The sequence below is a fragment of the Ruditapes philippinarum genome, unplaced genomic scaffold, assembly GCF_026571515.1.
Source record: "Ruditapes philippinarum isolate M1 unplaced genomic scaffold, ASM2657151v2 ctg1041_1_1_1_1, whole genome shotgun sequence".
NCBI lineage: Eukaryota > Metazoa > Mollusca > Bivalvia > Venerida > Veneridae > Ruditapes > Ruditapes philippinarum.
This window is the reverse complement of record NW_026859119.1, coordinates 374,747-401,511: the sequence shown is the minus strand read 5'-3', so window position 1 is coordinate 401,511 and position 26,765 is coordinate 374,747. Positions and strand designations below refer to the sequence as shown.

Sequence of the window (26,765 nt, the reverse complement as noted above, 5' to 3'; positions counted from 1 at the left end):
GTTCTTCAATTATCTTTTGTTTGCCAGCACCCATTGGACCTTAACTCATATTGACTGGGATGAAACCTTGTCTAAGCATTTCTGAAAATGAATTCGGCACTGCAATAATTTACATAAATCCACCAATATATAATGTTCATGATATATAAATCAACTCCGCTGAGGTTCAAAAGCCTAAAAAGCATAAATTTTGATTTTTTTTTCATTGATCAGCTTAGGCACTTGCAACAGAAAAATATGCAAAAGATGATAAAGAGATATACTCAGAAACAAGTTGAAAATGGTATTTTGTGTTATACCTTACGCCCGATTTGATTGAAAGGCATTGCAGCGCTTTTCAATTTTGGGTCAATTTTCACTCGTAGAATTATTGTTCTTGACAAAAAAACAGAGTGAGAAATTTATCTGAAATTTTGCAAACAAGTTATTGGTCTAGACCTGCATCAAATGTTATTATATTAACCTCGAAAAATTATGTCTAGTCACATCATGTAAAAAAAATTCTCAGTGAAGTCCCTTTAGATCAATACAACTTTCCTTGTTCTTTTTTTATTTTTGTAAAAGATTGTGACTTACAGAGACTTTGTGGCAGAAATTCAGATTGCTTCATTCAACTGATGCTCACATGACCATTGCAGGCCGAATATATCCCTTACTTCAAGATTATGTAATTGTTCATAGCCATTCTTTCTCTCTTACAAAAATTGGTCGTCAAAAACTGTTCCATTCAATTGTCAATCATGCTTTTATTTTTATTTCTCAAAAGCTTTTTAATTTTGGTGGCGGTCTATAGTTTCCAAAACAATTCCTTGGACATCTATCTAATCCATCTTTTGCCTCTGTTGCATTTTTTTCTGAATTAGGATAGTGATAGTGATTTAATATTTTGTATGAAAAAAACAATACTACTTTGTTAACATATTCCTACTTTATAACAAATTATTTGACATTTAGTGCTACTTTCGTCTTATGAAAAGCATCTAAAGTGCTCTATTATTAAAACATTATAAAACACTTGTTTAATCTTTATTAGAGGGACTTGTTGTTTTTGTTTTTTGTTTTTTTTTTAATTTTGTATCTGATCTTGATCTTTACTGTTCTCTTTATGAGTTTCCTAAACTAGCTTCCATCAAGTTCAACAAGTCAATGTATTTTACCAACACCTTCTTGTAAGTACTTTGTAACGTAAAATCCATGTATTTTCCAAAATCTTTGAAGCAATTGATACAAGAAAGATATTAATAATTGTCACCAAGTCAATGCCTACATGTACATTGTGGGCCTTAACAGAACATATTCTTGCCTATATTTGTGTTGTCTAGAGTGTTGCCTGTCACACAATAATGTAACGTTCGAGTAGTTGACAAAGCAAGGACTTCGGAAAGGTAACATTGCCGCAAATGTCTACTTTATTTGATATAATAATAAAGGAGCCCATACTGCGCCATAGGAAATATGTCTAAACAGATATTTGGATATTCTTTCACATGTTTGCTTCTTATGTCTGTTCTTTTCTCAGTAACAGTTATGTAATACAGCAGACTAATTGTCAGTAATTTTGAAAGCAGTTTTATACTCGTTTAAAGTATTAACTATATGTTATTAGGACACAGTAAACTTATGCTTTAAGTTGGTGGAAGTTATATGTATAAATCAATTGATTAATGATACACGTATTATATGGACAAGCGTCATTAACGGTTGTAGTACTTTACAATTATAGATCTTATTCAGCTGTACGAAAAAAGGCATATACATGGTAATTAATCACTTAAATTTGCTTTACCGTAATTTAATACAATGGATGCATAAAAACAACACACCATGAGAAATCTTTTTAGCTTCTTAATAATTAAATGTGGCATACATGTTCTTTGAGGTATCTAGTATTCTGTCATATAAACATGATTTAATATATAACGTTTTTGAAATTTGTTGTAATTGTTGTTGTATTTGTTTTCAAAATAAAATCAATCTTTGATATGTCAAGCATGGTGCTTCCTATTTCAGAATGGCCTGGTCACCAGTTATAGCCCATCAATTACCTAATTATCTTGGGAGACCACAAATTACGGCGTACGTTTATTATGAGCACTTCGTGAAAACCTGAAAGCAATACAATGAAAACTTAGTTCAAGGTAATGCACTAATGCAATTATAAAATTAACACTTTTTTACAGTTTTTTTAAAAGTCTCATCCGATTATATTTTTAATAATTTATCAAGAGTGGAGGGGCGGGGATCGAACTCATTTCTTTATTTTATTACTCGATCACTCGCCATAAAATGTATCTGCTTATATAAATAACTGTAATGTATATTTATATTAACTGGTGAAATGCTTCAGGTATCATTGCACAATTGCAACAAATGAGGGTTTTTGTTTGCTAAATATCATTTACATTGTAATTGACTTGTAGCCAGTGCTAGGCGACGTGGACGTTAACTTGCATTTTTCAGTACCGTCCCTGAACAGGTTCAATCAAATCGAGCCTGCAACATTTCAAATCTGATCTGTTATTACTTTAAATATAAGAGAAATATCCCAAATATTGTGAACCACGTCTGAGCATTTGAATTCTAAATGTTGGATACCCTATAAAATATAGCGGATGGCGTGACCCGTATGCGTCCATATTCTGAGGTCTTTTATAATGTGGTATAAAATTCTCCAGTGACAGGTGGTGTAAGGGCAGAAATAATCAAGTCTTGTTTATTGTACATGTCACCGTCTAGGAACGGCAACAATCAGGGTGATGTTTAGTTCAACATATAATTTATTGTATAATCTTTAATTCAATCTATATTGAAATGTTTGTGATGATCTGACCAAATGTACAAATAAGGATAGGTAATGCACAAATGCTAGAATGGGAGTAGGGTGAGGTATTGGTAACCGTTTTTCGCAGAACTGCTGGCTGGAAACATTCGATAAAGAAATTGAATGAGGGGGGGGGGGACATCAGTCAAAACCTGCAACTCATAACACTTGAACCATGTGATCAGAATATAATATTTAATATTCACCTCGGACCACTATAATAAAGTATAGCTATCATAAAAGTGCTATAATATAGACACTTACTATCTACGCAGTATTTCTCTGTTCCCCGTGTAACACATATTTCATTCGTTGCTTTACACTGAAATTAAAAAAATAACGGAATCAATGTTATCTGTTAAAAAATTTAATTGAATTGTCAGCAAAATATATGAAAATCACATACTAAGATGATCACGCCTCTTTATTACTAAAAATAGTCCGAATCTAAGGTTTGATTTTATTGATTTATTGTTCCCTACAGATCCAATGTGTTTCAGCACCTTTCTATACTTGGCTTATATAACAAAACCATGGCATCGAAACCACATGATATATCCACACTGTGATATTTAAACAAATATACATTATATTTAAATAAACTTTACTTACGTCATTGTCTGTTGTGCGAATCGTCCTTTTCAACATTGAAACTCTTTTTATGTTAGCTAACAATGTGAAGACCTTTATAAAAACGATACATATTAAGTATTTTTACGTACACGTATTGAAATTTATATGAAAAACACAACAACAAAAACAGAAGCAATGAACGAAAGTGTACGATGCAACTCGAAATGTCTCAAACTTCTTTATATACACATGTACAATCGAAAATAAATTACAAAATAAATGCCTTAAAGTGACATTATGCTCGTTGAGCTGAACTGAATATATATGTTTTAAAAGGTTGAATAATTTATTGGTTGATATTTGAAAATGTTTGAAAATGTTTAAGATACACATAAAAAAGACTGCCTCAGTCTTTTTATGACTTAAATACCACGGTTAAATTCCGATGGGCATTTACAGAAATTTCATATGAGAAGTAAATTATAACATTGAAAATATGGCAAAATGTTAATTAATAAGGCTTTCACCTGTTCAATCATTATATACCCTTGGATGGGCATAATGTCACTTTACCCCAGTCAAGAAAATATAGTTGCTTTAATATGTTATTGATTCTGTAAGGTTCTTCTAAAAATCCTCCCATAAAACAAAATGAATTACTGTATAAAGAGGCATACATACATACATATAAACAGGGCATATACGTCCGAATGTGAAACAGTGTACATGTATTAACAATATCGCAAAATAAGTAATACAATTATAATTGTCATTATTCATTTTCACAATAATTGAATTTTGAATTTTAGAATCATACAATAAATATGCGAAGAACAAATTGTGTAGCTAAGAAATGGTTTGTTTTACATGTAAAGGTTAGTGCAAATGTTGGTATATAACTAAAATACATGTACATTGTAAAGAAACAGAATTGAAAGAAAAGTTATCATAAAACACAATAATTTAAATATAAAACTTACAAGTATCAGTGGAAATAGCAACTTCCCCATTTTTAGATTTATACAACGTTGACTTTAATGTTTATATATTTATGAACGTGTTACAATATTGTTTTAATAAAACATATAACTTTATGCATAAACCATATGTACATGTTTAGACGATAAAATTTCAAACAATACAAACCACAAACATAACAACAGCAACATCATATAATACATGTATATACATCTAATATGCTTAGAAACGACAATTTTCATGCCAATAAAATGAACATGTTTTCGTTCAACAAAAAGATTCTCTGTAATGTGATGTGCAAATTCTTAGCAAATGTTACACATGATTCGATTATACGTTAGCAGGTGTGTGCAGAAAACACTAAGTGTGTCAAATATATTTGAAAATAATGTGTGTATTTTGCGCGGGAATAATAGGTAATCAAACAAATACGGAAGTAATTAGAATATATTGTCCTGATATTTTACATCATTCTACAGTCATGAAGTGTAGCCATTACATAAATGTTAGGTCAAAATACCAATGCTTACATTCATTTGCTTTGACAACAGCCGGAATATATGACTGCAGTTACCTTCCTCTGATATTGTTTCATGAGAAAACATCAACCGACGTTGGACTACATTATTATTGCAAATTTTATTTATATCAAGTTTTAAATGTTTCTGGATGATAAGTTTCCTTAACAACTTTTTCAGAATGAGCATCGTACCAAAATTCTGTCATTAAGGGACACATAAATCGGTCAGGAAATAAACATAGGATATAGAAGGCTAAAATGATAACCAAACCTCGGATCATGCGGAGCAGCTTCCGATGTCCTTATTGGAGCCTTGAGGGCTGGGGGAATGGCCCTACAGTTAACTAACGGGCATTGTGTTGATGATAGTATGTATGCGTGAGCCCCCGGCAAGCATATATCGCTAGTAAGAAAGAACCTTTGCTGGCATAACACCCTTATCAAAGCCATCCCGTCTTTAGGTGTTCGAAGAATTTTACTTGTCGTTATTATGCCTACCTGCCTTTACATTATTGTCACAGGTTACTGGAAGTTTTCAATGTCCCAGTGTCTCGAAATTCATCTCTTTTGGCAAATCCGGAACAGATTATTACGAGAAAAGCGAATACTGAATAGATCTTAAACAAACTCCGATGTAATTAGTTTTAATCTGCACCAATTTAGTTATTCATTCATTCATTCATTCATTCATTCATTCATTCATTCATTCATTTATTTATTTATTTATTTATTTATTTATTTATTTATTTATTTATTTATTTATTTATTTTTTATTTATTTTTATTCATTCATTCATTTATTTATTTATTTATTTATTTATTTATTTATTTATTTATTTATTTATTTATTTTATTTACTTCCTTTTTTGTAGGCTGATTGATCTCACATTCGTCATGTAATTGGTCAGTTAATTATTCTATTTATCTTTCTATCTATCTTTCTATCTTAGACATTGTTTCTATTTGTGTGAGTATATGTATCTTTGAAGAATTTTTCATATAATTTAACGTTCAACTTTTTCTGTGTTTGAGGCAATGACGTTATAATAAGGAAACTAAATTAAATTGTTCATAAATTCACAAATAAATTTTTTCACTAAGGCAATTAAAGTGTAAAGCTATGTATTTGTTGGCTCTAGATTACAAAATTGCTGTTTGAAATTCGTAAAAAATAAAGAGAATAATTTCAAAATACCAGTTACATAGAAATATGTCTGTATGTTTGCATTAAAGCGGATGGCACGTGCAATTAATCTTGGCACGTGCAATTAATCGGTTTAAAACTTTCTGAAAACAGCTATAGAACATGTACAATATTCATGTGTAATAACAAACAGAGGCATTCTATTAAACAACTCTTTTGATAATCGACCATAATATTGTGGAAATAATATCATTCAACTATTTATAAATTTTACAAAAATGATAATAATTATAATAATAGATAGATAATCTTCATTATATGTAGCTTTATTTACCCTTTAATTGATTTAGTATATATAATTCAACAATAAACATGTATAGATAAATACAACCTAAAGTACAGTTGTAATTAAATATATCTGTCATCTACAAACAAGCTTAAACACAGTCCAGTGCATAATTGGTCTAGTGCATCTCCAGTGCACATGAGGTGCACATTGAAGTGCACACCGAGTGCACTTTTTGAAACCTTAAGTGTGAACTGAAATGTTAATTGGACAAGCAATTTGAGATTAACGAGGTCTACTTATCGACGGACTCCGGTCTCCCAAAGACCACTAATATCTATCTATCGAGACGCAATCGGAATCGACTGTTATTTATAATAACGTCGGACTTTATACGTTCTGCCACTCTCGTGGTTTAAATGAAAACAAAACAGAGTGTTATCAACGGATGTAAATTTTTGACATCCAAAGGGAAATTAAGTCTTTTTCGGTTCATTATTATTTTGATTAAAAATATGTCTGACAACCATTTTTAAATAATAAATTTTCCCTCTGATGTACAATTATAAACATATTCCACTCCATTCCACACCATGTCAACAGGTTTGCATACATAAGTTATGTACTGTTTACTTCTTTATCTATGAATTTACTTAAATTATGTGGACTTTTACTTGATATATTGGGAAAACTTATTCAACAACTTCAAACATATTCACGTAGGTACTCTTAAGATAGAGGTATGAGTCCTGTGACATATCCGGGGTCAGCGTTTAATAGCGAGCTCGACGAGCTGCCCCGAAGGGCCTGCTCGCAAAGCGAGCTTTACGGTAACGCGGTAAGTGATGGTTTTGAAAACTTTCGTTCGAAGTACCGAATTGACACATCGCAACCTTTCGAATTTAAAGATAACGATAAAAACTGAGGAATTCTGACTGAAAACGGATGTGTAGACTGGTCACCCGCGCACGTCTATGGGAACCATAATTGGACAGGAAACCAGAATAACGGAAGCTGTCGATAAAAATATCGAACGGAAATGTAAAATGAAAATTGAAGGCGGCCATTTTGTTTTTGAAAAAATCTGATAAATTAAAAACAATTTTTTTTGTCGAATTTGTTGTGAAAACTATCTAGAATGAAAGAAAATGGTCTAACTAAGAAAATGAATCCGAACACCAATATCTTTTATTCAGTCGTTAACGCTGTACAGACGTTTAAAAGTAGTGTTTACGTGACGTCACAATGTAGCGCCAAACAGCACGTGCAAAACAAACAAATCAAGTACGCTATTTTAATGTCGCAAACGTTTTAAGTTTTACGTTTATTTCACTTTAATAATCTTTATTTCGCTTGAAAAATTATAGAGTGAAATAAAATATATACAAAGTTTTATCAACGTTTTCAAACTCGTTATTCATTTAACGACAGGGGCGGAGCCATATTTAACACAGTACGTGTAACGTCACACGCACTCGTCACTGCATTTGAAATAAAAATGAGCGATTATTTCATACTATTTCACGTTAAAAAGTACATCGAGCTCGCTTTGAGGCTTTGCCTTTTCATATTAGCGAGCTCGACGAGCTGGCCCGAAGGGCCTGCTCGCAAAGCGAGCTTTACGGTAACGCGAGTACCTGCTAAGTGATGGTTTTGAAAACTTTCGTCCGAAGTACCGAATTGACACATCGCAACTTTTCGAATTTAAAGATAACGATAAAAACTGAGGATTTCTTACTGAAAACGGATGTGTAGACTGGTCACCCACGAACCAAACTCCTCACACTGATTACCTCCCTTGGCAGAATTGTAATCTCTGTACTGATAAGGGGAGATCACTGCATAGGAGATTGCCCACGATAAGTTTTTCAAAAAAATATATATCCTATACCTAATGAGCTGTGAAAAACTGGGCGCGCCATTTTGAAATCCTTTTGAAAGGATATAAATATAGATATCACAGCGCTTTTAATGAGCGCTTACATAATTCAGACTATTGCTAGCAGACGCATGCTTACTAACACTTCCGGTGAAAGAATGATGTACAAAATCAGAAAATAAACATTCATTTCATTCATAAGAACTATAGTCACGATGATAAATGTAAAAAGTTACTTTTAAGTCCTTTTTGATTAATTAGCACATTAAAAATAACGTAAAAACAGCATATGTGATTAGAGATTAACAGAAAATGGCGGACTGGATTTTCGAAACGCCGACGCATGCGCAGTGGTTCTCTTCCGATAATAGGTGAAACACCACCAATTTAGTTGTTTCTGTTTACGGTACAAAATACCTGCATTTACTTTTTGACGAATTGCATGATAGATCTGGTTAACATGTACACTTAACATGTTATGCTTAAATCATAAATCATAAGAGCTTTCCGCGCCATATGTAGCACCTAATTTCATATTAGCGACAACAACTTTGTGTGCCCTATAGAACAAATGGACCGTCATTAGGCTTAGAATACATATAGACAGACCTTCATGTAGTCTAAACGCTCAATTAGCGGTTTTGAACCTCTCCCGCAAAATTGAATATTATTAGTGGTTTTCTACCAGAGTAATTTATTGTTTGTTCGATTACTGAAAGAAATAAATTCGACTATGTATCAAGTTTACATTGTCGTAAATTTTGGTAAAAAAAAAACTGAATGTTTCTATTTTTCTCATTTCAGAAGATAGAATAATGTTTAAACTTTTTCTCAAAAAATGAAAAAAAAAATCTTTCAAACTTTATGAGGTAAATTTACTTTTTACGTTAATTTACCACAAACCGTCAACTTCCTCTTTTTTTCTGATCGGCCATTCCGGTAGGTCAATGTGGAAAATACCAATTTAAAATCCTTTACATCCTCATTACCAAGACGTGATTTTTCGATGTCATTCGAACAAATTACAGCTGAATGTTTATCTGATATTGTCACTCGCCTATTTGTGCTAAGTATTCTAGTTTTCATATGTAATTCGCCTTTTAAAAAATCAGTTTCTGTACGTTGAAAGTAACTTGTTTGTTTTTTTCAGTTAAATAATGGGCCGTGTTATTCGAGCTCAGCGTAAGGGTCCAGGAAGTGTGTTTAAGGCCCACACTAAAAAAAGGAAGGGCCAGGCAGCGATACGTGCCATTGACTTTGCTGAAAGACACGGTTATGTGAAGGGAGTCGTAAAGGTACATAGTTCTTCGCAATATAACCACAGTATTTAAACCAGTCTACTTCCTGTACTTGCAGTTATAAAGAAATACTAAAATATATAGGCTCAAAAGAAGGGTACAGTGATTGAAAGTAAAATGTTATTCGCAAACAGGGTACTTGTAAAACAGTGTACAGTGATTTCGTTCATATGGGGAAGTCAAAGGCGCAGCTAGTTCTATAAATATGAGACATTTTTGCTTCTGGGCAAAGCAACATCCTATCGAAAGCGTATCGAAAGTGCACAAAAACACATAGCCTATCCTGCCTTAAAATTGGGCGGAACGAAAAAAACAAGACAAGACAGCGTGTATTTACATTAATTTTGACCTATATATGATCAAAACAAAAAACAAATACATTTTGACAAAATAATCAAACTGTCACATCCGATAAAACATGATTTAATCCTCTCCTGTGATGAATTCCTTATACAGCCGAGAAACAATTGGCCACCATACAGTGCACGCAATCTGATTGGCTGATTCAAATGCAAGCGTTTAACTGAGTCAGAAGATTCTAACAGAATATTTTTTAAGGAAACAATTGCGGCAATTGTAGAATTTGCCCATGCACTGTCAGCAGTCATCAAATTTAGCACTGACCCGATGGCCCATTGCCATTGAAAATTAGTTTGAGCCAGTGTAAATTTTAAGAAAATTTAGTTAAATATATAGTAGTGTAAATTCAAAACTGAAATTCGAGCCAGTAAATTAAAAATCTTAAACTCAATGACTGCGTCAGCATGTTCGAATATCTTCTTATCTATCCGTTCAAAAATTTGGAATCCTCTGTACAACACAACTTAATAACCAGAATGGGTGATAAAACAAAACTAGATTAAAGTTTATATTTTATTTTAAAGGGAAAGACAAGGTTAGAATAGAAACTTGATTTCAGAAAAAGAATACTATAAATAATAAATCTGCAAATTTTCTGCCGCCAAATAATAATATTAAACGAATGATATCAAAATTTAAATCGCTAAATCACCGATTTCTACAAATCAATAAGCGCGGCCATGTTTGTGTATTGGCCGTATAAAAACAGGTGCGCGTGATGTCATTTCCCCACATCTTTAGATTCATGATAAATCTAGTTGAATCGTATTAAGGAAATATTAATATAATAAAGTATTGACCAGACAATTTAATTTTCACAGGAGGTGTAGAGGAGATTTTTTTTATGGTTCAAAATACGCAACAATATCAAAAAAAATAATAATAAATAAAGAAACGTACGGCTAGCCAAAAGTTCTAGCCGTACGTGAGTCACGAACGACTAGCCAGGACGCACTGTATTGTCTAGCCCATCTAGTCTAGCCGTACGGCACTTTTCAAAATTATATGGAAGTCGAACGTTATAAAATTCTTGATTTTCATACTTATCTTTTGTTGTTTTATTTGTATGAATTATTAAATTATTTTTGTTAATTTTAAGCACATGGATCGAATAAAAAATGATCGTACTGTGAATAAATAAATAAAAAGAACATTGAATGAAAAAAAAAACGGTGAAATGCAAAAATAATTGTATGATTTTCAAAACAGTAGATAAATATAGAACATAAAAGCACAGTCAATCAATTAATTAGCCTTAATTAAAACCTATCCAGGGACTGACAATAGAATTTTAGAATGCCTTTCACGGAACATGCAAACTTTCCTTGATGGACAAACTTCTATACAGTACCGTCGGTAATTGTCGCAATTATCAAGAGCCTAACAACAATCATTTTCAGTGTTTGTTGTTTTTTTTTTCGTATTAAATGTGTCGAAAATTAAAATTAATGAAACAAAAAAGGATTATTATCAAAATTTTGTAAACTATTTCAATTGGTGTAAATGCAAGCAAAGGCTATTTTTTCTCGACATCTTGCGATGACAAAGATCGATATATATATAGCGATCAAGGCAATTAATCTCTAAAAAGTTAACATCCGAAGACAATTAATGCTGTTTCTTGGTTAAAATCCTTGCTTAAAGTCATAATATAACATATGCATTTTCGACTTCCATAAAATTTTGAAAAGTGCCGTACGGCTAGCCAATATACAGTGTGTCCTTGCTAGTCGTACGTGACTCACGTACGGCTAAAACTTTTGGCTAGCCGTACGGGCCCGTACGCTAGCCACATCCATTATAAAAACCCTACTAAAACGTGTTCTTAATAGTACATATAATTAAATTTTTGCAGTTTGATTCTGACTTTCAAATTTAAAGGTGTGAACATATGTTATAATTGATGTACGCATTTCAAAAATATAAGCAACTCTCAGTCTTCACGAAAAACTTTAAAAAGCACAGGACATTCGGGTCAGTAAAATATCAAATCTTACTGGACCTGGTGATTTTTAGCCGGACCAAATACATAGATAGGTAATAAATTGATGGGAACAGGAAAACAGTTTATCATGCTTCGCTTGATAATTTTGAAAGAAGCATAATACGTCTTGTATTCTTGGCCATATGTTGACAGCTTAGAAAAATCTTTAAGAACCAAATGTTTAGGCAAAATTGACTAGAATTGAACATGAACAACGCAATTTGCTTCAAACAAATCACTTTCATACAAAATATTTACTTAACTCAATAATCACAAAATCATAGCTAAATATTAAAATGACCATAATAAACAATGGTTTAATTTCCGTAACTGTACGGTGCGGTACGGAAAATATCTAAGAAAAAAAAAATGGCGGCCTCCAGTACTCAATACAATTTAGACCTCTCGCTGTGTTTTGAACATTTAGGACAGAATTGATGGGTTTCATTTGCAAAAAAGGCAAAAAGATCAATCTTTTAGAGAACCCTGCTTCATTATTTTGATGAATTTTTCTTATAACATTTTTTCATGACAAAAAATCTACTGGTCCGTCGGACCACCAACCTTGCTATAATCACCGGACCGATGCTGAATTTAGTGGCCTCGGGCCTCGGACTGGCGTTAATTTCGAAGACTGAACTCTTTTGAAAAGTAAATTGTTAACATGTCTGTCAACGTATGATGCTGGGCATCGTTATCGTAGCCTAATATTAACTGCAGGCAAATCATTTTTATTGGCTGCTCAAAAATCTAATTTGCATAATTTATTCACACAATTGCTGGTTCTTACTACTTATGTCTAATACTGCGCATTGTCCATTTTAATTGTTCCTAATTTGCACCAAATATTCCTGTCACACTGTGTACTGACGATTTTTATTGCTCCTTGTATGCCTCTGTGCCGACAGACCTTTTGATCATGCACAATGTTGCCCTGATTGGTTAATCACCCTTGTCATATATTCTAATGACGAAATAGACATCTATTTTTTTACGCTTCATCAGTGAACTGAATGACCTTAGGGGGAATTAGGTTCCACACCTGTCAGTAAATTACAGCACGTCATAAAATAGCAACACATTTTTTTTCAGTTACCAATAATCATTTTAAATATTAAGTAGATTTATGTTTTTTGTTTTTGTTTTATTGGATTAAATTTACGGTAGTAGAAATGCGTATCTGTCGGGGAAAGGAATTTGGTAAGTAGATAACGTGGAAAAAAGCTTTAGGGAACTGGATAAACCCGAAAATAAGCGTAATTATAGGGGAATGGGCAACCTGTTGCTGTTGGTACCAGTTTTGACTGGGTGCCTAAATAACCTAACGGACAGTTTTGTTTTCATACGATATTAGTCTGGCTGCCGATTTTCCTGCGCCATTCTCATTTTTAGCGTCAATGGCGGAAAATCGCGTCCTCAGCATATTGGATTTAGTTGATATTTGACCTGAAAAAAAGATACATGACCGGCGATGTACCCTATTTGGACAGCTTGTCTAGCGAAAATTAAGTACAAAATAAAAGGATATATCGTCAATTTGAAGAAGTTTTTCATAGTACCCAAATTAAATTTATTGTTTATCTTTGAAAATTAAGCAGTCATTGCTTAAATCATGTGGTGGGATCATCAGCAAGCTTGAATATCGGACAAATGATAATTAATGTCGCGGCGTCTTCAATTAATTAATTAAAGCAATTCAGTTCCATATGATGTTTTCATAAATAATATATAATGTACGCAATAAAATTAATAAGTTCTTCATCAAGATATATTTCAGTTGTACCAGCGTGTACACCTATACCGGAAGTGGGTATAACACGTCACAATCTCGGTCTCGTCTGTCTCGCGAGAATGACAGAACGCCAAAATGGCGGCGCCCATGAACTTATTTCTCAAGTTATAAATAGTGTCTTAAAACACGAATTTCTCTCTTATAGGGTTGATGTCAATAGGAAAACTGTCATGGTTCCTCTTTTTAAATGATGAATATTTATATTAGACAGACATCAATCCATCCATTCCTATTCCTTTAAATTGATAAGTACATTGAGAGTTTTTGTTTATGATTGAACATGAAATTGAGAGAAAAGAAGATAATCTTTTGAATAAACTTGAATTTTTTAAAAAAAGAATTTGATGCTGTGCTTTTGTGAGCAATAACTATTAACGCGTCAGGATTGATCGACATGAACTAGAACAAGCCTGTAACATCTGATACAGATTGGACTAAGGCGAAGGGGGCCCAGGCTTTGGCTTGCCCAGCTATAGACTACATGTGTATATTTAAAAGAAAATCAAATAAAATACAATTAAACAATATATTGAAATCTATACCTGTCAATGAAATTTTCAGTGTCATTTCTAGTAGGGCGCTGTAATTTTCAATATTACTCAATGATAATAGGTGGGGCATTCCGATAACGAACAATCGCAGCTGTTAAGATTATTAATAATTGTCATGTTTTCAGATTAAAATACAGAAGAACACCTTTAAAAACACTACCTACTTGAGAACTTCAGAAGTTGTTTTATGTTGGAGTCTAATTGACAGTTGGTTAATCGATAATCATAAAGTTTAAATCGTAAATATTTGCCTTTATTGTAAAATAATTCTACAGACTGAAAATACACCATTTCACGATGATCACAAATGTAAAAAAATGGGCTGTCTAGAAATTTTACATACTTAAACAGCTTAAATATAAGGTAAGACTTACTGATGGTTATCATGTCTAATTATTTTTCAGGACATTGTACATGACCCAGGACGTGGTGCTCCACTTGCCAAGGTGACATTCCGCGATCCATACAGGTACAGACAGAACACTGAAACATTCATTGCCACTGAAGGCATGTACACAGGACAGTTCATTTACTGTGGAAAGAAAGGTATTGGGCATGACATGCATCAGTTTTTTTTACCGTACATACGCAGTTCTAAGACGCAGTTTTGGTCATGAATATTTTGCCAAAAAAGTGATAAGTGCGTCTTACAAGCTCAGCCTACTGAGTGGTGTCTAAAGAAATTATGCACCTGGTGAATTTTTAGATCATTGAAGTGAGAAAACATTCTTATGCAGAAGTACAGGCTTAATCCAGTAAATTGTACTAAAGATTGCCAATATTGTTTATAATGTCTTTGAAACAAAATATTGGTAATGTCAAAAGTTGCAAGAACCCCAGCTGTATATTTGTTCAAATTCTTATTTTATTCTAAAATTTCAATGATTACACATAGTATGCTCATCCATTTTTATGCCCCCGCCATATAATGGCAAGGGCATATAGTGTTACCCTGTTCCGTCATTCCGTCATTCCGTCCTTCCGTCATCATCAGTTTCCGTTCATTATCTTAATAACGGTTGCACATATTGAACTCAAATTTAGCATATAGATATGTCATGAGTAAATACAGGTCAAGTTCGAAATTTGTCATGGTTCGATGATTTTTGGCAGAGTTATGCCCCTTTTACTTTGAAAATAATATGAAATTTTCAGTTTCCGTTCATTATCTCCCAAACGGTACAACACATTTAACTCAAACTTGACATATGGATATGTCATGAGTAAATACAGGTCAAGTTCAAATTTGGTCATGGTTCGATGATTTTTGGCAGAGTTATGCCCCTTTTACTTTGAAAATAATATGAAATTTTCAGTTTCCGTCCATTAACTCCCCAATGGTACAACACATTCAACTCAAACTTGACAAATGGCTACGTCAAAGGAATGCGCAGGTCAAGTTCAAATTTAGTCTTGGTTTGATGATTTTTGGCAGAGTTATGCCCCTTTCACTTTGAAAATAATATGAAATTTTCAGTTTCCGTCCATTAACTCCCCAAAAGTACAACACATTCAACTCAAACTTGACATATGGATATGTCATGAGAAAATACAGGTCAAGGTCGAATTTGGTCATGGTTCGATGATTTTTGGCAGAGTTATGCCCCTTTTACTTTGAAAATAATATGAAATTTTCAGTTTCCGTTTATTATCTCCCCAACAGTATTACACATTCAACTCAAATTTGACATATGGATATGTCAAAGAAATGCGCAGGTCAAGTTCAAATTTGGTCATGGTTCGATGATTTTGGCAGAGTTATGCCCCTTTCACTTTAAAAATAATATTGAAATTTTTAGTTTCGTTTATTATCTCCCCAACAATATTACACATTCAACTCAAATTTGACATATGGATATATATTTTTGGAATGCCCAGGCCAAGTTTCGAATTTTGTCATGGTTCAATGATTTTTGCAGAGTAATGCCCCTTTCACTTTGAAAATGATATGAAATTTACAGTTTCTGTTCATTATCAACCCAACAGTGTTACATATTCAACTCAAAAATTGACATATAGATATGTCAAAGGAATTGCCCAGTCAAGTTGGAATGTGGTCATGGTTCGATGATTTTTTGCAGAGTTATTTCCCTTTCACTTTGAAAAATAATATAGATACATCTTAGGAATAAGCAGTTTAAGTTGGAATTTGGTCGTTGTTCAATGATTTTGGACAAACTTATCTTTCCTGAATGTTGGAAAAAATTTGAACTTTCAGTTTCAGCACTCATACTTTTGTGGAAATGTATATACCTATTTAAGGGCTTTGAACATAGAATGAAAAAAATAATTTGTGCAAACAAATTTGGAACTAAATATTATAACATTTGAAATTTTGGCTGCATGCGGGGGCATCCGTGGCATGATGACACATTTCTAGTTTTTTTTTACCCCTACTTTGGGATTGTTGCCGGTACCGGACAGATTGGGAAAAAATCCATCGGTTTGACTCAAATTGGGATTTTATATTAGATGCAAAAAAGCTGCAAAATATTTATTGGGAATTTCTTTTATCTAGGGAGAGACATGAAAAATTTCATTATATACACCTTTAAACCATGTATTATTAACTTTAATGATTATTTTTGCTACTTGAGGTTGAAAAAAAACTGATAATCATAACAATTGCACATAAATAATGTTAGCTGTGAAACATTAAAAGTACGAAATGAACTGGGTATGAATATCACTCATGTGGTTATACTTGGTTTTTATCGTACATCACTTAATATGGAAGCATCCATTACTTTCCATTTGTTTACCTTTAAATTTGCCGATTTTTTAGGAAATTTTCAGTGTTATTTTAGGAATTTATCAGTCATGAATTGGGAAATTTGCTGTCTATTTTCTATTGGGAACGGTGCCATTTTCTCGTATCAGTTATATAAGGGAAAAACACACAGACATCTGTTGTTTACTTATTTGATATTCTATCGGCAGCTTCTGTAAATCACATACTGTCACATTTTCATAACACTGTTTTCCTTAACACTTCTTTCTGTTTTTCTAAACACTTTCCAAAGAAAAATTTCTTGATGATTTTGTAAAAATTTTACCGTGCCTTTTTTTTGCAAAAATAAAACATAACTGTTGAAAAGCTTTTTAAAGCATTCAATAAAAGCCAATATACATTCGTGAAAGAGATTATTAATGTGCAAGACTATTCTACTGAACTGTTGTTAATGTTGACAAGTAGTGTTTAGTTTGCATTCTTTTCCACCCAGCAGACCTGCATCAGTGCTAGGGGTATAGTTCTTAAGTTTCAGTACTTTCCAACTTGCAAGTTAACAAAATGGAAATGATGAATGAAAAACTTTCTTCACTTTGACCTGAATGTCATTGCTGAACACAATCTTTCTGATCCCACCTGATTTGAACTGGATAATGGCAACATCCATACTGCCTTGTTGGATTTTATTCAAGTTTAAAGAACTAAAAATATTGTTTAAAGTACAGGGAATGTTAACATTTTGCTAATTAATTCAAAACTCTTTTTGATGGGAATTGATCCGAATGAAATGAGTCTGTTTGAATAAATGTTACAATGAAATGGATTTTAACTTTAAGGTTATACATTCTATAACAATTTTCTGTTTTAGCCACTCTACAGATCGGAAATATTTTACCAATTGGTGTCATGCCTGAGGGTACCATTGTGTGCTGTCTGGAGGAGAAGACCGGGGACCGTGGAAAGATTGCTCGTGCATCTGGCAACTACGCTACAGTAATCTCACACAACCCAGACACTAAAAAGTCAAGAGTTAAACTCCCATCTGGCTCAAAGAAAGTTGTTCCATCAGCTAACAGAGCTGTTGTCGGTAAGATTCCTTAATTTTACTGCCAAAAATGTAAGACCTTGGTTGAACTTCTTAGGTTAAATAAATGACACTGGGCATGTTATATTTATAACCATTTGAAATGAGGAGACAAAATGCCTGATATTTTAAACAATAAATTTTACATTTGATTATGTGAACTTGTTTGGTTCATGGAAGGCAAATTATACATCATTTTGCATCGTCGGATACCCACGGCCGAACCATTAACATTCATCAGCCGTGGGATTTTTTGCCGATATTCAGTCGATTAGAGGTGTGTCAAAGGCAGCTATTTCATTGGCTGCCTCACGATTTCATGAGGCGATTAAAATCAATCAAAACGCTCGTTCTGTACGACGTTCGGTATTGCAGACAATATTGCGACAACCATAGACGACGTGAAAAGTTCAACATCGAAAAATTAAACGATTTCCAGCAAGAAAGTATAGATAATTTACTTTTACAGCGTGATGTTTTCCTTTCTGATTAATATCTGCTTGCAGAAGAACTGATTTGGCGATATTTTTTGCCATTGATTTTAGCAAGACACGTACAACAGTTTTTAACCGTGGGCGCTGCCATTTTGTTTCTTATTGTTTTTTACCTCCGCTGTTGAAGAATATAGATTTGTTAAACGCGATGTCATTAGTAGATATTTTACTCACCTGTTGCTTTATATCGACACAAATCGATTCATTTTACCCAAGGTTGATTGCATGTTATGTGACATGTTTATCAATCGTGGGTATCCGACGATGATCATTTTGTAGTGAACAAAATTGGGATCAAGTCAAATGTATTGAAAACTTTATATTCAGATATCTATTGAAGTATGTATGATGTTCAGTTGCAGCAAGTTTAAGATGGATAGGATAACCTATAATTAATGTGCTTTTAAAAGCTGTCTAATATGATGATTAAAAAATTTTCTTCACTTTGACCTGAATGTCATTGATGAAAAATTTTAAATCTGAAAAACATTTACAAGATATTTTGAAACCTGAAAATAAATGTTCTATGTACATGATTCTTCTTGTAATGCCTTTCATACCTGAAGTTACAACATTTGCAAAATCACCATCAAGTATCTTGACACATATTGAATATGTCAGGGTTGTCAAACTTGTGATACAGTTACTTAGGATTAGCAGACTCGATATGATTTGGTTTTGTGGCAATTTCCTATGTCTGGTTTGAAATTTAACAGAAATAATGATAAATTTTGGTATTTTCACATGATTTTATAAAATTCACTCCAGCAGTGTAAGGTTTAATTTGAAAAGTGTATAGTAATAATTACTCATCAGATTTTGAATCTAGATATATTCTTTTAAACAGGAATTGTTGCTGGCGGTGGTCGTATTGACAAACCAATCTTGAAGGCAGGACGTGCCTATCACAAATACAAGGCAAAGAGAAATTGCTGGCCCAAAGTTCGTGGTGTTGCTATGAACGTAAGTAAACAAGTATCAAGAAAGACCTATGGCACGCCATATTTGGATCTTGCATTTACTAGAGTTTGACAGTGATGATTGAAAAAATTTCTTCACTTTGACCTGAAAGTCATTGATGAAAATTTCATAATCTGAGTAAGACTGCTTGTAACAGCTTATGTGGTTCAGCTTCTAGCAGGGTTAAAGAAGTCTGAAGAAAATCAATATGTCATTTGTTTTATATCGGACTTTGCCATTGGTTGACCGCATCCAGTTACGGACACATATTGATAGGTAAAGCCAGACAGTACATGTCTCGTGTGTGGAGGAGGATATTGATCTGTTTCTTTGAGAATTAAGGGATGGCGGGGGGGGGGGGTATTAACAGAAGACACAATTATACCTTGATGCTATAATAACTTGGCTAGAACTCTCTTATTGTAAAGATCTTATCACTTGAAGCAGAAAAGATGTGAAAGTGGCCTGGAAACTCTGTCTGTATATTAACAGTAAAGTGTTTTAAGTCTTCTCTTTAAGACTGCTCATTATTTACCTCTGACATACATTATTAAATCAAGAACTGTGACATGGCTACATGCCCAGTTGAAGTGTTTAGAAGTGGAAGTATCATTCCCAGTAATAGGAACATATTATCAGGGACTGTGCTAATATGAGATACTAGACAAACCTGATATAATAGCATCTTATAGTCTTACACTGTGACAGAAATAATCAATGCAAGTGATTGTCATATTCCTACTGACAATTGTATGTTCAAGCCATGCACACTTGTTGCAGTTTTTTGATTGAATGTGTTTTCAGTGCAATAAGCTGTTCAAAGTATTTTATAAATGAAAGTTGAATTTTTTATCTGTACTTTTATCAAAGTTTATTTCTAATAATGTTTTTAACTTTTACAGCCAGTAGAGCATCCCCATGGTGGTGGTAACCATCAGCATATTGGTAAAGCTTCAACAGTCAGACGTGACTGCTCTGCAGGTAAAAAGGTAAGTCATGTGCTTTTTTACCTTCACTTTTTGTAGAATAGTGTTGAAACCCTTTAAAATTCGCCTTGGGTTAAAGGTTTGCATCCAACTTCTTTTTCCATCTCTGAGCCACCACTTAGATATTTACTTGTGACATCACATAGATTTAGATTACTGAAGGCAAGTGGATGTTAAACATGATGTTTAGCTTGAAGGTGGTATGTCCAGTAATACCATGACTGTATTTCTGCAAATACTGTTCTCTTCAAATCCCCAAGACTTATATTTATTAAGATGAACATTGTAAATTTCTGCAAATACTGTTCTCTTCAAATCCCCAAGACTTATATTTATTAAGATGAACATTGTAAATTTCTGCAAATACTGTTCTCTTCAAATCCCCAAGACTTATATTTATTAAGATGAACATTGTATAGAATTTTAAGATTCTTAGATTTTGTTGAACTCTTTGCCTCAATTATTCAAACTCTACCTTAAAGCTGCATGCCTCTAGATGAGCCAAAATATATCAAGAAAGTTAAACTTGAAAAAAAAATGTTCTATGATTTTAAGAAAAGTAAATAGATTTAAAATTCTAGTAATAATTTGTTATGTGAGATTAAGGACTGACTTTGTAGTATTAATCGCACTGTGTTAATGCAGTAAGGGCTATTTTTGCTTAATCTTACCTCGATAATGTATGTGGATGTGGATTGCAATGCATAAAATATTTTCTTTGTTCAATTCAGTCACAATATACTTAAAAATACAATAGTAAAATTTTCATTGAAATTAGAATGAATCTAGAGACATTCTGCCTTAAAAATTTGTTAGCACTGATACTCTGTCTAGTAATATTTACCTCTTCTAGAATAAACCTAATTCTTGAACAATTTAAAATGCTAAAGGCAGAACTTGCTAAAATTTGATATATATCACTGGTTGTGTATTACAGGTCGGTCTTATTGCTGCCAGAAGAACGGGTCGTCTACGTGGTACAAATGTTGTCAAAAGCAAAGACAAGGAATAAACATACACACTGTTTTATTTATACAAGTCCTGATATGTACTTTACAACTAGACAACAGGCAAATAAAGAGAAAAATTACTGTCCACTGTTGTGGTGTTTTGTTTTTTCCAAAAATAAGAAAATTTATAGTTGATATAATTAAACAAATGTGAATTCATTAGTTGATATGTTAATAACTAGGTTAAGTTACAACAGTTTCTTTTAGCTCACCTGAGGACATTGTGATGGCCTATCGTCTGTGCGTCAACAATTTCTTTAAACAACTCTTTTAACCACATGGCCAAATTTGTTGAACTTTGCAGGGATTTGTTGAACTTTGCAGGGATGTTTGAAGCTCTACCAAAGTTGTTAGAAGAATTGAATTCCATGAAGAACTATGGTTGCCATGGCATCTGAAAGATTGTTTTACAAAAATCTTGTTCTAAAAGAGCTAGAGCTAAGATATTTGGCATGAAGATGTCTACCAAGTTTGTTCAAATAAAAGCCCTAGGGTCAAAATTGGTCCTGCCCCAGGGGTCATTCATTTTCCGTATATGTATATAGTAAAAAAAATTAATAAATCTTGTGAAATCCAAGAGATATTTGGCATGAAACATCTTCTAATAGATGTCTACAAGTTTATTCAAGGTAAATCCCTAGGGTCAAAATTGACCCTGTCCCAGGGTCCATTGATTTTCCTTGTATGTATATAGGAAAAAAAAGTCTTGTGACGATCCAAAAGCAAAAAATAAGATATTTAGCATGAAACATCTAATGGATGTCTACCAAGTTTGTTCAAAGGTCAAAATTGGCCCACATCAGCAGCTTAAGAGAACTCCACATTGAACATGAACTTGCAAATATTTGATCTGAAACATTTGCTACTGTGTTCAGACAGCAGTTATTGAATCTTTTAAAATGTGATCTGTTAGTGCCATCTCTTGAATAGTGTCGTATGGTCCCAAAGTAATTGAATGTGTGTGTCCTAAATGATCAAACAATGGGCGAAACTAAATGAAATAGAATTTTTTTAAAGGTGATTAAAAGTTGTAGTCTGGCTGCATATCGCAGTAAGCTGTTAAAAATAAATTCTTAAGCAGGCAACATATTTCTAAGGTTGATTATGCTGTATACTGGAATCAGTCTAAATAGAATGCAATCACTACAAAAAGACTACATAGGTACCTATATATTAGACTCGGCTTACGGCTCTTGTAAGAAAGGTTTGACAGCTGCGTACTCGTTCAAAAGAACTGTATTGTACGATAAACTACTCGTCTTGAAATGTGAACAACTTTGAGCAGCGTAATTTGAATTCTGTACTGGTTACTTCCCTTGAATAGTGTGCCTAGACTGAGGAAGCATTGATAAGCCGTATAAAGCTTTCCTAAGCACAGTCATACAGTTTGTATTACAAATTCAACATAAAAGCTATTACATGTTAACTTAAGAAGTTCTTTTCATAACATAAATACAATTCATTATTCGTTTAATTTTTTCGCAAATGTGGTCAACAACCAAACGGAGATTTCAGCTGAAAGAAATATGAATACATTGTTTCGCATTTCTTTCGAAGACAAAACTAGACTGTTTTCTAATTTAGTGGAAGAGGAATTTATCACTTGACAAATTGTGTTCTGATAAAAAATATGTAAATGTATATAAAAGCATGAACCCTTATAAAGATAATGAATAGCATCCGACTGAAGTTGAATATATGTAGATTTCATGGGGGTATATAGCCGAAGATATTATGTTAGATTAAGCACCGGTGACTGTCGTTTTATCGTGTTTTCGCCTTGCGCCCCGCAGAGCGAAAGTACGATAAGGTAGCACTCCACAGTTAATTTCAAGTTCCTGCCGTCAATGTCCTACAAGCAATACGTCTAATAATTCTGATACCAAACTACACAACCTGGAAAAAGAAAACACATTTTGTTGAGAACATATATGACATAAGATTGCAAATCTACAAAGAAATTATCCCATCTGCAATAGGCAGGCAGTCAAAAAATTTGCAATTCATTCCGTTGAAAGCCCAAAATCTACAGTGACCGAGACCCAAACAACACACACATTTCGACCCTCTGGCAAAAAAATATCTGCAAATATACAGGCTAAAGGAACACCGTCTTCTGCTTTAGCAACTCCTATACATGCAAAATATCACAAAGAAATAGTCCTCAACCAGGTAGATTTTTTGCTACTGCTAAAAGTTTGTACCCCCCTGTAAAATGACTTCTTTTTTACCGTGCATGCTGTATTAAAAGCAATGTTTACAAAAAATGGCGGCCTTGACCTTCATAATCAACAGCATGTGATTTCTGGCCATGTTTTCGAATTTGCCAATGATCATATTTAGATGTCACCAAAAACAAATTTTATGCTGAAAATGCATTTTAAAGACAACCAGTCATTTAAATCCAGAATATTCACTTATATCCAAGAAATCCTCCCTGGCCATTCGAAGCTGTGGCTTACATTACTGTGGTGGTGCTACCTAAAAGCCGTCATTTTGTCGTATTTTCACCTGGCTTTCCGGGGAGCGAAAATACGACATGACACATATCAGCTCCCATATTATATCGAACTTTATTTGCGAACAGCCAGTTTACTGCTTTCTAGATGTCGGACTTGATATGTGAAAGGAAAACCAAAATAAATAAAGGATACAGAATATTTATATTTTGAGACAGTCTGTGTACAAAACAATGTGTATTGAGAGGAGCGGCGGCCTATGTGGTTGCGGTGCCTAACTTTCAACATAGCAATCTATTTTTCACAAGGGGCATACGCCGGTGGAATAGTCTCCCATTAACTGTTCGGTTCTAATTTCACATGCAGTAGACCTAACTTTAAATGTGTTCAGAAGTTTTTTTATATCATTATTTTATGTAAAACGAAAATTTTATAAGTTTATAATATACTGAATGAGTTGCTTATATTTCACACACATACACACACAGAGGGGTTGTTGTCGAAGAATTTTTATCATGTGTAGAGGTAATAAATTAAAAACCGGCGCGCGATAAACTAGTGTTAATATTTGATATACTTTGATACAAGGTCTTACGTTCAATACCAGTTAATCCATTATCGACAGAGAATTTCAAAGACTGACATTTTCGACAATTGCTGTAATGGATTTGTTGAATTAAAGCGAATGAAAAATGACGGATTAATTTGACGTGATTGTAAGCTCTAACTACTGATAAGAAAGTTTTACCTACCGAATATGCTGTCCGATTTTTTTTACATTATTTTTAACTGTACTATAACTTACATTATGTTACAAGAACGTGATCTACCAAACGTTATTTACTATAAATGTCCTAACAGCCAAGAAAAGGCAATGTTCAATAACCGGTTGGTTTTTCTTTTTTTAATTGTATCCTCAAACTAGGCCCGAGTGGCACTTTAAATACAAAGTTTACACACTTCACTAGTTTGCATATTTACAAAACTATAAATTTCAACAGAAGGCAACAAATGCTGAGCCTTTCAGGGGAGGACCCCTAATACCTTTTTGCCCATCCCTGTTCTATTTTTGTAGAAATTTCTATGCATAATTTAAAAATGTTAATATATATACAATAAAATATTACTACACTAAACTTAATTACGCAGAATTCTTAACATCACCTCTTTTAAAGGCGTAAGCATAAAGTAATACCTTGTTTTTTTATTTATAATTATTATCATTTTGGCTTTTATCTTTTGGGTTTTATTTTTTTCTTCCCCCCAAAATTTATGATTAAATGTCGTTGTTTTAAAAAAAAAGAAATTAAAAAATTTAGGCCCGCTTTTTTAAAAATTCCATTACCAAAAAAAATTTTTAAATTTTACCCCAAAAACCTGTTTTCAAATTCATTAAAAAATTAAATTCTTGTTTTTAAATATCGTACAATGAAAGAAGGTTAATCACTGATCTGTGTTCGATATGAAAAGAGAGGATACCTATTTAAAATAGGAATAAATGGCTTAGCGTTATAAATAGGACGTTTTTATCATCTTGATCGGAACTTTGTGACCTTGACAAAGCGATCATTGTAAGGTAAAGAAGTTTTCTATAGTTGCATAGTTCGTCCCGAATACATTCATTCAAATTGCTATAATAAAATCAAACAAGCGTCTCTGTATGACAGAGATCTATATATTTGGTCTTCTTTGTGTTTATTTCGACGGGATTCTAACCCATGACCTCCAGATTAAGAGCTCTGTAGCTTAACCCCGTCCTCTTTGACCACGATTGGAGCTGCGGAGGATTGGACTTGCAACCCATTGCTTTCATGTCCAAGTATTCGTGCGCTTGTTATCCCCCGCCGAAAAATTTCGGCGGAGGATATAGAAATAGTCTCCGTCCGTCCGTCCGTCCTTCCGTCCGACATTTTTGTCCGGAGCATATCTCTAAAAGTATTTGAGTTATCAACTTGAAACTTCATAGGTGGATAGACCTCATTGAGGAGGAGTGCAGTGCACAAGAATGATAACTCTACCTTGCATGATTTTTGAGTTATTGGCCCTTTGTTATTTTTCAAAATTGATTTTTTGTCCAGAGCATAACTCCAAAAGCCTATGAGATATTAACATGAAACTTCATAGGTGCATAGATCTCACTCAGGAGGTGTGCAGTGCACAAGAATGATAACTCTACCTTTCATAATTTTTGAGTTATTGCCCTTTGTTATTTTTCATACCTAATTTTTCACCTGAAGTGGAGCTAACTCAAAAAGTGTTTGAGATATCAACATGAAATGTCATAGGTGGATAGATCTTATTGAGGAGGAATGTTGTGCCAAGAATGATAACTCTTCCCTATACCAATTTTTGAGTTATTGCCCTTTTTTTCATGCTATTTTGTCCAGAGCTTATCTCAAAAAGTATTTGAGGTATCAACTTGAAACTTCAAATGTGGATGGATCTCATTGAGGAGGAGTGCAGTGCACAAGAATGATAACTCTACCCTGCATTATTTTTGAGTTATTGCCCTTTGTTATTTTTCAAAATTAATTTTTGTCCAGAGCATAACTCAAAAGCCTTTGAGATATCAAAATGAAAACTTCATAGGTGCATATAGATGTCACTCAGGAGGTGTGCACTGCACAAGAATGATAACTCTAACCTTTTATAATTTTTGAGTTATTGCCCTTTGTTCTTTTTCATACTTAATTTTTCAATTCAATTTTTTTCTCAAAAAGTATTTGAGGTATCAACTTGAAACTTCATAGGTGGATAGATTTTAACTGAGGAGGGATGCAGCACACAAGAATGATAACCTACCCTGCATTATTTTTTCAGTAATTGCCCTTTGTTATTTTCAGCCATCAGTATTCA

General features: G+C 33.3%; 1 protein-coding gene, 1 long non-coding RNA gene and 2 other non-coding genes across 4 annotated transcripts; 3 read left to right on the top strand and 1 right to left on the bottom strand.

The window, feature by feature from the left end:
* Positions 1 to 1,842: 1,842 nt before the first annotated feature.
* Positions 1,843 to 3,602, bottom strand: LOC132755305 (uncharacterized). Its single transcript, XR_009629185.1, has 3 exons — positions 3,434 to 3,602; positions 3,086 to 3,143; positions 1,843 to 2,106 (listed from the first exon to the last, which is right to left on the bottom strand). It is a non-coding gene; the product is annotated as an uncharacterized LOC132755305 (long non-coding RNA).
* A 5,400-nt stretch (positions 3,603 to 9,002) lies between these two features.
* LOC132755294 (large ribosomal subunit protein uL2) lies at positions 9,003 to 21,535 on the top strand. The gene is made up of 7 exons (XM_060746146.1): positions 9,003 to 9,139; positions 9,351 to 9,495; positions 14,590 to 14,731; positions 17,785 to 18,003; positions 19,342 to 19,457; positions 20,357 to 20,443; positions 21,378 to 21,535. The coding sequence occupies exons 2-7, from the start codon at positions 9,358 to 9,360 to the stop codon at positions 21,450 to 21,452; spliced, it is 777 nt and encodes a 258-aa protein (XP_060602129.1). The 5' UTR covers positions 9,003 to 9,139; positions 9,351 to 9,357; the 3' UTR covers positions 21,453 to 21,535.
* LOC132755306 (small nucleolar RNA SNORD37) lies at positions 18,913 to 18,979 on the top strand. Its single transcript, XR_009629186.1, has one exon. It is a non-coding gene; the product is annotated as a small nucleolar RNA SNORD37 (small nucleolar RNA).
* On the top strand, positions 19,525 to 19,594 carry LOC132755307 (small nucleolar RNA SNORD37). The gene has a single exon (XR_009629187.1). It is a non-coding gene; the product is annotated as a small nucleolar RNA SNORD37 (small nucleolar RNA).
* Positions 21,536 to 26,765: the final 5,230 nt, after the last annotated feature.